The following is a 14,393-nucleotide window of genomic DNA, read 5'->3' as shown; positions in this document are numbered from 1 at the left end:
CATAATTTCATTGGATGTTGCCATAACTCTAAAAGACTGATGCAAACTGTTGCATTTGGTTGTTTTTGTTGAGCCTAAACCTTTTTGCGTTGAGAGTGTTCAACAGTAAACTGAATGTCTTTGGGCTGCTGAAAAATCAAGAGATTTGATGACGTCATCTTTAGCTCAACCAATCCAGCAAATAACTGACAGAATCATTAACAGTGGAAACCGTTGCAGCACTGGAAAGTGAAGCATCTGCTCCAATCGACTGGTTCAAAGTTAAGTTTGATCTCAGTCAACAGAGATTTTCTTTACTTTGACTTAGTCCAACTATTCAACATGTGAAATCTTCTTTAATCAGTTTTAAAACTCAAGTTATTGCATCCATCCAAGAAACAGTCCCACAAGGAACTCCATAAAACCACAAAACATTTTTAAACTTTCTTATCATGTTATGACACAGGTGAGATGTAACGTTTAGCCTTAGAAGTGGTCGACACATTTTGTAACTGTGCTTTCAGTGTTTAACGCTCAACTAAGACTCAACTTCCCGCTGCAGCTTTCTATTTAATGGACAGGTACGAGCAAGCTAATGATCGTCTCATCAAGCTCTCAGGAAACGTATTTCACAAAATGCAGGATTATTCTTTAAAGTACATTTTCTTCACAGCTGATTACATAAGTTCACCGAGAGAACGTATCCTTTCGCAGATTTTGCACCCACACTTTCCCTGCTTGGGTTTATCTCTCACTTCTGGTTCACCACTGAGGAAATCAGTTTCCCCGCTCGTCTCATTAACATGCAAAGCCTCATCTTTAGGAGAAAGGATAATAAAGGAGAAAAAAAAAAGACGAAGAAGAAGAAGCCCCTTTGTGGGGCTCCAGAGTGCTGAGGATGTTCCTTTCTGCTTCTATTAGCTGGACATGTTTCTTTGACAGCAATCTCCCTCCTGTCTAATGTACAGTCAGACCTAGTTACAGTAGCAATTACTAGTGTTCAGGTTAAGATTAATTGAATTACTGTGTGGCTTCTCTGCACTCCTCTGTGGGTGCATCAATCACAGGCTCTGCGCCGCACAGGCCCTTTATCACCCTCTTCCATCTTTATGTAAAAAGACGCAGGTTGTGCTGTTGCACTCCATCTATCAATAAACGGGTCCGGGGTGGCAAACTCATTTTCTAACACATTCCTCTCCTTAATCAAGCTGCCAGACATTCCAGGGTTAGTTAGTAAAAGCTGTGTGCCATCTTTTCTCCAAATGAATGAAAAGGTTAGAGGAAATTAAAAATAGCGCAGCTGGGGTATTTTTTTTTTTTTCTCTTGTTTGACTTGCAAAAGAGAGTTCATAGAACATTTGTGATACATTTCATTTGATTGATTTACAAAAAGAAATCCCTGCCGATGAATGGATCTTTTGTGCCGTGCGATCTCTCGCAATAGAAATACAATAGACCTCACGTAAAGCATTTGTTTGAACAGCTGGATTTCTACTTAAAGGAACCAGGTAGCTTTTGCAAAACCGCACACGCAATAGATCTGCGGTGCTTCTGTTTGAATAAAATAGCTCTCAAGGCAGATTAAATGCCACTCCGTCATTCTCTCTCCATTCACCACCTCCATTATTAGCTATTTTAAAAAATTGTGCAGGATTTCTGGTCATGGTCTATAGTACTGCCAAACCCTAATCTTGGGCATGTTTTATTTCACTCATCGCTGCCATGCAAACTCTTTGTTCGTCATCGAGCAGGAATACGCAGAATTCGCTGGATGTAGAAGTGCTGAAAGCTCGGAAATAACATCTGAGGGGGAAATGATGTGTTGGTCTCTTTGCGGGGCGTGCCAACAAAACGCCAATCCACACACACACACGCGTGGCTCGAGCTTAGCTACAGTATAATTCAGCGTTGTGCATGGAGGCTGAGGTTGGGGGCAGTCGAATCGAAGTTTGAGCCGGAGGTGCCGTCTGGCGTAGCCGCTGCCCATGTCTGCAGGGCAGCGCTCTGCCAAGGCGACTGGCACCGGCCGTAACCTCCCCGATGGAGCAAGAGGGGGGAAAAAAAAAGGTTGTTTGGTGCCATCATATCGCCACACAGGCAGCTGCAGATAGCACACATGGCAAGTGAGTCCATGCCTTTAAGCGGAGAGGCAGAAAAAGGAAAGCAATTCCATGTAAGCCAGGAAAAAAAAAACACAGAAAGACTTTCCTGGTGAGAGGTAAAGGCCTGGAAAGATGAACTTCCTCGAGTAGTAAACACTTAAATGTTCTTTAATTTCAAAGATACCAGACGAGATGTGTGCCAGAAGAGGGGAAAAAAAAAATGTAGCGAAAGTATTTTAAAGAAAAATACTGGAACGGAAAATGGAGGACCCAGGAGGAGAGGGGGCTTCCTTCTTTTTATTGGTTCCCAGGCTTTTCCACAGTGACGGTTTCTCCCTCTCGTTTCTCTCTAGTGGAAAATATGGAAGGCTCCCTGTCCTGTGATAAAGCTGCAGCCTGCGAGATGGGAAAGAGAGATCCATCACACCGAGGCGTTGCTTTACCCTGCCAATCCCCCACTACTGAGGGCTGTAACGCATACATGCTCCATCCATGCATCATTTACCGAGCCCTTCTGTGCCCAAATAACATGGTTTTGGCTGCACGTCGCTGAAATCCTAAAGCACTCTGGCAAATCCTCTGAAAGTCTTAATATGCATGAATTCTGGAGGTTGTTTTGCGGTTTGTTTCTACGCAGACAGCTGAAACAGTCTCGTCTAAAGCCCCTTGACTCTCCTGTGCCAAATGATAGGGTTACAGTCTCTCTTTGTTTGAGGAAGGATAACACTTAACTTCCATCAACCTTGAACTGCCAAAAAAGGGGGAAAAAAAAAACTAGGAATACAGTACAGGAAGAAAATTGCAAACATGATTTCTTTTTTTTTCCCCCATGGCTGGAGGCAGAACTGTTGTGATGTTAGAAAACATTACCTGGCAGGTTTCCATGGAGTTCAAGGAAAATAAACATCACTGACATTCACGGGCATTGCTTGAAAAAGCATTAAAACTAGTAAAGGGCTTCAGGTATATCGCCTGAAAATAGAACGCCGAGCTTCAGACGTAAAATAAATGTTTCGAAAAGGTCAAACATCTCCACTTCAGAAACGGCGACGGAAGCGGTTCGTCGCAGCTTTACGGAGCAAATGTATTTTTGTACAGTCGAGCACAATAAAAAAAAAAAAGTGACCTCGAGCGCTCCTTTTGAAATGTGAATCCTAGAATAAATGTCTCATAATGTGCGCTCTAATACCTCTTAAAAAGACCCAACAGCTGCTGAGCCGAATGAGCCGGAGATACGACGGGGTCAAACAGGTTGCTGCCTAGTGTACACATGAACCCAAAAGTGAATAAACAACACAATCCTAGAAACAATGTAACCCGATACCAAAGTTACAGAACCATCTGTTGTGAACTTTGAGGGTGGCACATTCTGCACGGCGACCTCCACCCAACCCCCAACTCTGATCAATCACACTTTGCTTTCTGCACGTGTTCATCAAAGCTCCAGGAGGTTCTAAATCCCTGACACCTGAAATATTTGCTTCCTTCATCTCGCTAGGTTCGGAGAAGACGCACAAACGCCGTTTATTTTTGGTCAGGTGAATGCATCAGGTGTGAGGGTCTGCTGGAGATCCAGGTGGTGTCTTGCGCAGCGCCCTGCACCTGCTGCCTGTCCTCACCCGCCCATCGGAGGGCAGATTCCCAGGATGCCACAGGGCAGCTGCTGACAGGCACTACTTTGGATATTTCCCCTTTGCTGCTATCTACCTCCCCTGCATGGGGCCTCCTGGGGTCAGCTGCTAAGGGCGAGCAAAGATGTCAGTGGGGGTGGCGGAGGTCAAGGAGTTGGCGAGAGGTTGGAGGTGGTGGTGGTGGTGGTGGGGGGGGGAGCTGGATGCCTTCAGCGGGAGGTGACTGTCTCGCTTTTACAATTATACCCCACCATAATCACTTTCACAATCCGGAGGCGGCCCAGAGCTCATGCTCAGGAGGTCTCTGGTGATCACGTTACGTCCAATGTGTGTGCGACCTCGACAGCTCCAACCGTGACCCCCTCCACCTCCACCTCTGCCCGTCCCTCCCCTCCGCTCCACCTGCCTTCCACAAACCTGCTTCTGTTAGCTCATGTAGCTTTGTTCTGGAAAAAATGAGCCACTCTTATTCTGCCTATACTTTTTTTTATTATCGTTAAACGCAGAAAATGTGTATTTCAGGGAGCTTTAACGTTGCTCAAATCACATTTTTTCTCACTGTGGGCTTGTATTTTTAATTTTTTTTTACTGCAACATAAAGTTCTGGATCTATATGGAAACAACACAAGCGTAGTTAGAAGTAGAGACAAATATGATACAGCTATAATATCAGAAATCATTTTTTAAAAAAGGAAAAGAAAACAAAGTTGATTATTTAGTTTAGAAAAAAATTAAAAAGCATGATATCAACATGTGCAATATTTTTCCAAGTTTCCCACAAGTGTCAGCAATACTGGGGGGAAAAAAATAGTAAGTCTACACACTATCACATATTTTGACTTTTTAAAATGCTTAATACATTTAAATACTTCTCAGCTCCATGTAAACACAGGCTGCAATTCAGCCCAGTTCAGGTGAAAAACATTTAATTTTTGTGAAAAGACTGTTTGTTGCAGCTGATTCATTCATGGTTTAACAGTTGCAACAAGGAGCACAGAATTTTTTCTTTTTTACAGAATGTAGTTAGAGCGAGCGCTTTATTTTCAGCAACTATTTAAAAGAGACATGTTGAATAACAACATGATTTTGATTAAAAATCATGATTTTAAGCTTGGATTTGATTATTTTTCCAGACAAAATTAGTTTAGGAACCATCAGAAAGTTAAAAATGTAATAACTAATCCTTTTTTTGCAGTTTCAAACTCTGATAAATGGTATAATTTTAGTGATTTTAATATTTTTTTATGTGCTTTAAACCCGTCAGCATGCTTTGGGGTTCACAGGGTTAACGCTTTAATTCCACCTTTCTCTTACAAAGTCAGGTACACATTAAATAAACTTTAGGGTTGTGTAAGGTTTACTTTGGAAAGGATTCAATTCTAAACTTGGAGGTAAACCTGCAAGTTTAATATATCAGAAATCTCCTCCCAGTGTATAAAACCTCTCTGTACAGAATAAACCCTACCTCCGGTTCCATTACCAAACTGCTCTAACTACATTAAAAAATGACCATCCCAAACCGTTTTCTAGGGACCTTGACGAATAAATCATTCCTGCTTTTCCAACTCAGTGTCAAAACAGGATAAATCAAAAGAGGGGATCATTTAGAGGAAATCTGTTTTTAAAATCTTGACTGCACCTCAGAGAAAGGATACAACAAATTGCTGCTTTCAAAGCTTCTGTAAAGAGACCACGGAGATACATTTTTAAAGGCTGCACGACTCAGCACCGGCAAAAAAATGATTCCAGGATGTTGCTCGTGTTTATGGTTAAAATGACGATATAAATTCAGATAAGCGAGAGATATTTCAGCGTTGATATACAGACTATTTTCAACTCATTCGCTCTATTTAAAACTCTGAGGAACATGTCATTCCTGTATTCCTGGCAAGGGCAGAAAGCGAGCGAGTGCCAAAAGCAAACTGGAGGTACTTACAGGTTGACATACGTATTGGACACATAGCGTACAGTACACGGGTCTCTGCTAGATCTGGGCTCTGCTTGGTTCCAGCTGGGGTTTGATTTTCATCATGAAAACCTGACGTAGCCACACAACATATACGTCAAGAACTTGTGCCGTTTTTGCACAATTTCCAGGAACTTGCGGTTCGGAGGTACACAAGACCGACCGCCACAACTTCACTGACACACAACTGAAGATGTTTTCAGTTTAATTCCCCACCGCCTGACATCTAACCTCTCCCATTCGGAGTCATTCTTTCCGCAGCTCCTCCTTAAACCTCTCCACACTCGGAATGACAAAGTGAAATATCAGGCAGCAGCTAAACAAGAGTTTAAAGTCTGCCACTCAATTCAACAACAACACCCTCTGTGAACACAGCCAACGTATGAGAAAGTTGGAAGCGGGCCTCATTTCAAACGTTGGGGGAATACACCAGCAAATGTGACTTTATTTTCCTTTTTTTTTTGTCATTAAATGGAACTGTGTCAACAAGCCCCAACTAAGTAGCCCAATGAGTAAAATGCTAATGAGATTTAAATGTATTATTCTAACACACTTTTACAGCTCCGTCTTGAATTGTTTTTGAAAAACAGAGCTAAAATCTCCCCCATTTGTTCTGCGCTTAAGCACTATTCAGGCTACAAAACACGGCCGGTTTCTAGCACAAGTCCCCATTGGGTCACTGCTTTTATGATTAAGACCCTCTTTTTTTTTTTCCTTTTTTATTACCATTACAGAACTTCCTTTCAAATAAAGCCAGTTTTATGAAGAGGGAAACCCCTAATTTAATGTGATTTTTCAGCTTTTTTGGAGCCGAGCATGCTGTTTTCATTTGCTTTCTCGTGGCTTTAGCTGTTACATGCTTGAGGAAGAACACTGCAGAGAAGCTTTATAGTGAAGGTTTGCTGATACACAAGCTGCCATACACCTGTTTGCTTTCTGTAAAAGAGGTGTGCATTGAATACTGCTGTGTTTGCTCGTGTTTTAAATGTGAGTGTGTGTGTGGCGGAGCTTGTGGCCTTGTGTTTAACGGGTCACATATGTTTTTATGAAGGGTAATTAACCCATTAAGGGATCTGGTGAAGTCTAATCCAACCGGTCTGCAGACATCAAACAGCGACGGCAGGGTCTAGACAGGTGAAAGCCTGGGTGTTCAGTAACCTAAGTAGGCCCAAAACATAATAGTGACTACTCTGTAGCGCAGACCTCTACCTTACTTCACAGTGCTTGTGCGTGACCTCCTTGTTCAATCCCAGTGTCCATTTCCACAACAAAAGCCTTAACAGGTTGTGTGTGGATATACAGACTAATGTGTAGTGAAATGTAACACTGACCGACCGGACAATCGGACCGAGTGTTGGTTTCCTTGGTGTAACAAAAGAGCTGAATTGACCAACCGTGCACGACAAAAAACCAGACATTTTATATCATCCAAACAGCTAAAAAAAAAATGTGTCTTTAGTTAAAATATGTTACAAAAACTGTTTCACTTCAGCTGAGTCAACATGCTGGAAACACCCAAAACACTCTGAGAATAAATATATAAACCAAGACGTGAATGAATGCAGATGGCGAGGCCGGATTTTTGCACAAATATTTGGAGGTTTTTGGAAATATAAAAGTGGGGTTACACATACAAAGTCTTCCCTGTTGTCAAAACTGCAACTTTTATCTACTTGGTGCATTACAGATTTTTGCGTCATACCTCTGGGTGTATAACCCACTTCTTTTTTTCTTTTTTTTTTAGGCCAGTTGATGGAAATTCCGATAACAAGCCAGTTTATTTCTGGGAAAGTTGGAAAGGGGGGAAAAAAAAAAAAAAAAAAGGCGACCGGAGATGTTGTCCATGTCACAATAAGAGGTGTAAAAGTTTGTTCCACGCATTCCCACTGGGGAAAGAGACGAGTGATTCACGTCGAGGACACACAACGCCCTTGACGATAAACAAAAAAAAAGTCTCCCGAGACGGAAGCTTCGGTGTTTTCGCTAATGAAAGGAATCACATAATTCACAGCGATTCGTCACAGAGACTTGTTTTGCACCAAAAAGAAGAAACAAAAAAAGATGTGCAGAGCTGCTTCGTACTATTTTATAGTTTGTTCTCACAGCCTTGAAGTATGAAAATGACTCCAAGGCACAGAGGTTGTAACAATTGTGCACAAGTGGTTGGTTAAGTTGAGCGGTGCAATCAGGCTGATTACCTAGTTTCCACTTTTGAAGCTACGCCTCGATACGACCTCAAGCCGGCAAAATGAATGCAGCTCAATCAAAAGCTATCACCAGGGAAGACTCTCAGACAGTCGTCGAGGAGAGCCGACGAGATGAACTCCTGCAGAGTAGGGGGCCGTGCTGTTGTAACAGTTATTTATTCCTCTTTTCAATTCAAGGGTCCTTCTGTTTTTTAAATGGACAGCATTAAGGCGAACCCCCGGCACCGAGGTCCGTCCTCGGAGGCACGGTCCAAATTCCAGAGAATCTTGGCAACTCCTCAGGATAGATGGGACCCTCATGGATATAAAACCCCACAATGGATGAATAGGTAAACAGAAGGGTGTGAAAGAGTGATGGCAAAAAGAGAATGTTCACTCTCAGAGAGGCACAAAGAGGGAGGTGTGTGAGCGGGAGATGGGAGAGAGCCAGAGCGTTTCGGAAAAGGGCGGAGGAAAAAAAAAAAAGAGGGGTGAGAAGGGGTCTGGAGGGAGTTGTTGGTGAGCGAGAGTAAAAGTTTTGTCTCCAGGCTTTTAGAGGGTGCTGTGTGTGGTGTTAACTCAATCAAAAGGTGAATTATACCTCCCGAGACACTCAGGTAACCTTTCATTATGGCCCTAATCCTTCTTAATAACAGAGCTGCAATGTCGGCAATGCCCCATTAGACAGAGAACCACTGAGAGGAAGAGCCATTATTCCCCGCAGGCCCTGTGGAAATGTGAACACACAACACTCACTCACACACACTCGCGGTGACACATGAAATCAATCACAAAAGTCAACTTGAGCGAGGAAGAAGAAAAAAAAGAACGCAGCATAACTCCAGAGACGCTGGAGGAGTGTGTGTGTGTGTGTTTATAGCGTTTCTCTAAAGTTTTGTCAGGAGAGACATGGAAATGATTCTGTGAATTCAAGACTCTTTTGCAATAAACAATGGTGAGGCTGTGAACTTTTCCACCTTCACAAGTTGATATAAAAATAAAAAAACCCGCTCTTTAAAATGCACTTAACACAAAACACTGTTGAAAATCTATTTGTTCTCCGTAAGCTGCTCTTACTTCAGCTTTTGTTAATGAAGTGTTTTGCACTTTCCTAATACTCGGCGAGGATTAAGTCTGGGTTTTTATAAAAACAAAACCTCGCTTTGCTATTCAAATAAGACGCTTCCTTTACATAGAATTCTCTCTGTGGAGTTGACAATGAAACAGACGTGCATACATTATAATTAAATAATTAATTTGTAGTAGCAACTGGAATTTAAGTTGTATTTAATTCAACAAACGCATTTAAATAAATCTTTAAAACGCCTGCGGAAAAAGTTTTGCACTTTTAGAACTACTCATTTTTTTAAAAAGTTGATGTGAAATTATGCAGAAACTGTCTCTCAACAGGGAACACGTAATTGCAATTTCTTTCCATGTTTTAACTCTTTAATTGACCCTTTCTATCTTATTTCCCAGCCTAATCAAGCTGTAAACCGCGACTCCGCTGCGGCCAAAGCGGCTTAAAAGGCAGTCATCCTTAAAATGTGCAAACAAAATGAGCAGCCTGATAAGATCTAATGAAAGCAGGCCTAATGTGGCTTTAATAAATCAACAGGCTTGTCCGCGCTGTGCTCATTCCAGCAGCTATTAGGCCTCCTCTGGAAAAAAAACAAGAAACAACTGAGATGTTAAATAAAGATTTCTGGGTTATGCAGACTAATCTTTATGGTAGGTGATGAAGTAGGAGGGTAAATAAAAAAAGTTGGGAAAACACAATTCATCATGATGACAATTAAATGACTGAAAACACAGCAGATGTGAAGCCAAGATTTTAAGGGGGATTTGTTTTTAAATATCCTAATCTCTCAGTTTGACATGGGTATGCACAATATTAAAATGTTTGATGTTTGTATGGTGGTGTGGCTTGTCTCTGTGTGTGTTTAATTTGATAAATATTCACCTGTACCACTCCAGTCCGTTGTCATAGTTGCGGTCGAAGAAGTGCGGCTCCGCTCCAACGGCTCTGATGTCCGGATGAACCCGCAGGAACTCCAGCAGAGCCCGGGTGCCTCCCTTCTTCACCCCGATGATGAGAGCCTGAGGAAGCTTCTTGCTCCCCTCCCCGAGCGGACTGAGTTTACCTGCGAACCTGGGAGGAACTCTCCTGGAAGCCACTAAATCCGGAGCTGGCAGCAGGAGCGACTCTCCGGGCAGCTCCAGGACCTGCCGCGCGCGCTCATCCGCCAGGACGCGTGAGGAGGCGCGCCGAGCGGCCCCGTAGCCCCCCAGCTCCGAGCCGGCGCTCCATTCGTATGCCAGTCTCTTGCTCCTCACCGGACTCAAGTCCTCGAAAGCCCGGCCGGAGAAGGAGGATGAGGAGGATTTGAGCGGTGAGGGCGAGGTGGAGGTGATTGTGGTGGCGCAGCGCTCGGTGAGGAGGTGCAGGAGGATGAGGGAGGCGAGGAGGGAGCACAGCATGACCACCGCTTTCCTGAAGATGCCTCGGGACGGGGGGTCCAGCCTACTGATGCGGCTAAAAGCCATACCGGTCCCTGGGTGGTCGGCGCAGGAGCCTCAGCCATGCTAGGCGCACATCACCGAGTCCTCTAGCCATGAAGAAACTGAGGACCGAGTCTTCATCCACAAGCGCACTGTGGACAAAACACCTCTGTCTCCGCCACAAAGTGATACCTGCAGCGAACAGGTGAGGAAAGCAGGAAACCCAGAAGTGGCCGAAAATAACAAGCTGTTTCCAGGCAGCGCGCAGAGATTTACGCACGCAGGTGATGCAGCCTGTGCGCAGGATGCCACCACAAGCCCTGATGTACCAGCCGCACGTGTATAGAGTTGTAAACTTGTCTCGCACGTCAAGTTTCTTGACAGGCAGCTCTCTGGCCAATGAGATGAGGAGGAAAGCAAACAGGAGCCAATGGTGTTCCGGGTGGGCGTGTGCGCACCAACACAGCCCGGTTCAGCCAAATTAAAGGGCATCTCTATGTATAAAACAAGGATAGAATCACCTGCAGGGGGGGAAGGAAATGCTGCATGGACAAAAACATACACATTATAGTGATGCACAAATAACACAAACACATCTTCAAATTTCTATTATGTGTAACAACAACTCAACTGTCTGCTTCTGCTGATTTAAACCTATATTTAAATTGAGATGTTCACAGTTATAAAATGTAATCCAACTGTCCTATTTCTTAATTTAATGCATGGTTGTAAGATTTAAAAACAAATCTAATTTGCTGGTTTAGATGCATCTTTTAAGTTGCTAACACTGTTTTGATGGGTTGGTTTCACATAATAATGTTGACTTTATGAAATAAAGTTGATAACTTTCCTTCATCTTGAGTTCAGGATTTCAAATCTAATAATGCTTCATAACATGACTGGACAGTTTCAGACGGTTAATTAAAAGTACTTCTAATTGTAAAGGAGAAGCTTTTTCCCCCAACTCAGTGGAGTTTAAAATAGAAGTTTTTACAACTTCTAACAAAAGTACATTTTTAATGTTAAGCTCAAACGTTATTTTTTCAGCCATAGTTCTTGAACATATCTGCTGGAGCCTGTGCACAAAAAGAACATATACAATATGAACTGAAACAAACACAGTTGAATTCACATCATCAAGTGTGTTGATTAATTATAACACACACACACAAACTGCAAACACACACATGAAACCAAACACACACGCAACGGTTGCTGTCATGCTTGCAGAGGTAATTTTCTAGATGTTTGCTCAGTGCATCAGCCCCAAAAATAACTTTAGCAGCCTCTCCTGAGAAGCCAAAACTATCCCTCAAATGTTCGCTGGCTTTCTCTGCCGCTGACGGGCCACATGCAGCCCGACCGAGGCCACCAAAGAAGATGGCCTCCGCCATGAACTCCTTTTTATGACACATACAAGAACAAAAAAAGTGAAATAATGATAACGGGGCACATTACTTCTTTACAAGTGCACAAGAACAGAACCAAATGTTTCACATCTGCTCCAGCCTTTTGGGTATTAGCATGAGAATGTGCAGGCAGTGCTTCAATGCTGCACAGCTCACTGCTCGAGAAAGCGGATGGAGACCTCAACACTGGGCTGCATTGCTGGTGCCAGATGTCCCCCCGTGTTGTCGAAACAATACAAAGGGGGGTGTCCCGCATTTAACAAATCACACCCCGTGTCTTTTCTCTGTCTCCTCTGACACTGGAGAGATGTTCAACCCCCTCAAACCAACCGTGATGACATCCAGCATTCCCTCACAGGGGTCGAGCGGCTTCACTTGCCTATTAAAACCGCTAAAATAATGAAAAAAGAAAAAGTTATGTTCTCTGAGTTTTCATGACAAATTGTGCTCAAAAAGTTGCTGGAGTTCCTGTGAGCGCACCGCTTACGTATTTCTGTGTTCACGCCATTATTCAGGCGTCGTTCTAACTGCAGAGCTGTTTCCAAGCCGTCAGTCCAGACCCAGAGGTCGCAAGATAAACCTGAGGGGTCAGACGTGATTAATGGGGATGAAGGGGACGTTTCACCATACAAAACAGTGCTTTTCCCCCCTCTTAAAGTCTGCAGTTTTAGATTTAGTGGATAGTGTTACCCACTGGTGAGAGAATTAGATCCAAATGAGAAAAAAACAGACTTTAAAAATAAAGTATTACAAGAAAAACAAATCTAAAATTCTAAATATCACTTTAGGAAAATGTCAGAGTAAAACATGAAAATACTGCAATAAAAAACTCCTCCTATGAGTAAAATCACATGTTGAAAATATCACTTTCATAGAAAAATATACTCACAGTGCAATAAAAGTGGCCAGGAAAGTTTAAAAAGGAATAATTTCACGGGCTTCTTTTTGATTTGTTGCTTTGTAAATAGCATTTAATGTCACAGCTGTTTGAGGGGTTTTATGTAACTGGGAGTTTTAAACTTTATTTCAAATGATGAAATGTTTTTAATTAAATCAAATTCAGTAAGTTTCATGATATGAATGAGTAGAAACTACATTTCTCTCTGAAAGGTTGAAAAGACTTCTACTTCTATTTATGACATTCAGACTTTTTTTTTCAAATTTTCATTTTTTTGTTTTAAAGAATTGTTCATTTATTGCACAGCCTCGACAATAGTCACATTGCACATAATGTTAGAGCATAAAAACTCTTAAATCTTAAATCTTGGAGTGATAAAGTCACATGAAGTGGAAACATTTTTAAAAGCAGCCAGATATTCAAATTGAAATGAAACAGCCTGAGAAAGGAAAATCACATTTACTAAACTCTTAGACAATAAATCTGTGATGAAGGGGTCACACGCTGTTTTATTAAGCTAAAAAAAAAGTTAATAAGCACCGATAAAGACCATTGATTAGTCTAATACCCCTGTTGTCATCAGTGGCGTCTGGGTCGGGGCTCTAACTCCGGGGCGTGCCCGGTGCAAACGTGCCCATTTTGAGTCTGGTGTAATGTTTGTGCAGCCACATATACTTCCTTTAAAAAAAAAACACACACACACACACACAGCATTTAGTGTGTAATTACATACCCAGACATTTAGAAAAATGTGCAAGCAGTCTAGAAGGCATGTAAAAACGTAATTCGGCTTTCATCTTCGCCGTTTATCCAAATTGCAGCACTATGGTTACACTGACGCAGCCTTTTTGGAATCTTGGATTGCAAAGTTGGGGTTTTAGTTTTTTTGTTTTGTTTTTTTTTAAAAGGGAGAACAAACACACACACAAACTGTCAATATGTTCCTGCACTTTGCTTTGCATGTTAAAATAAATTCTCAGGGAGCTGTCAGGGAACTGAGCGCCAAGGCGAGGCCGAGCAAGGAGCGGCTGAATTATCTGCGTGTGATTGTTGTTTCACAGAAATGTATAAACCATACCGTAGACTTGTGCGTTCTCACATGCACCATCAACAGTGAGAATATAGTCGTGCAGGAACTGTTTCCATCGCTGAGCTGGCCAAGTAGTTAGACTGCGCGTCTCAGCCATGCACATAATCTCTAGACAGGTTTATGAACTGAGGTTTGGGAGCTGTCAGTTTAGAGGAGACATCTTTACTGCCAATATTATAGCTTTACGTTTCTCGACCTGAAACCCACGGCGATAAAAATTCTTCTTTTTTTTATATTCAGAACAATATTCGTTTTTAGATTTGGACAATCTGTCTTGTTTTAATAGCAAATAAAATGGATAAAATTTATGCTGGATATTTAAATATTGTCAAAAAAATATATGTAATGCTCCACGGGGCAAACATGGCCAGAAACAGATGCCGGTTTTTACACGTGGAAATTGTATGGGTATAATTTACGACATGTTCCATGCCTGAGCTATGATCAGCGTCACAAATTTCCACACAAGCAGAGTTGCCTTGGCTCCGAACGCTCGTCTCCTAAAAGCCGTCTCGTTTTGAATCAAATTGAAATGGCATTACCCTCTTAGGAGTTCAATTAGGAACATTAGAAGAAACTTGAAGAACCCCTAAAAATATACACCTACCTCTCAGACTGCTAATATGATTC

The 14,393-nt window shown here is 42.3% G+C and overlaps 1 protein-coding gene across 1 annotated transcript in view; it reads right to left on the bottom strand.

Moving 5' to 3' along the window:
- LOC103367250 (heparan sulfate glucosamine 3-O-sulfotransferase 3A1) overlaps positions 1 to 10,411 on the bottom strand; it is a 40,199-nt gene extending 29,788 nt beyond the window's left edge. The window contains exon 1 of the mRNA XM_008295229.1: positions 9,828 to 10,411. Coding sequence (XP_008293451.1) covers positions 9,828 to 10,411 — 584 coding nt within the window. The remainder of the gene's footprint in view (positions 1 to 9,827) is intronic.
- Positions 10,412 to 14,393: the final 3,982 nt, after the last annotated feature.

This window comes from Stegastes partitus, unplaced genomic scaffold (genome assembly GCF_000690725.1).
Source record: "Stegastes partitus isolate 25-593 unplaced genomic scaffold, Stegastes_partitus-1.0.2 Scaffold1032, whole genome shotgun sequence".
NCBI lineage: Eukaryota > Metazoa > Chordata > Actinopteri > Pomacentridae > Stegastes > Stegastes partitus.
The sequence above is the reverse complement of the archived record's forward strand: the minus strand, read 5'-3'. Positions and strand labels throughout refer to the sequence as shown.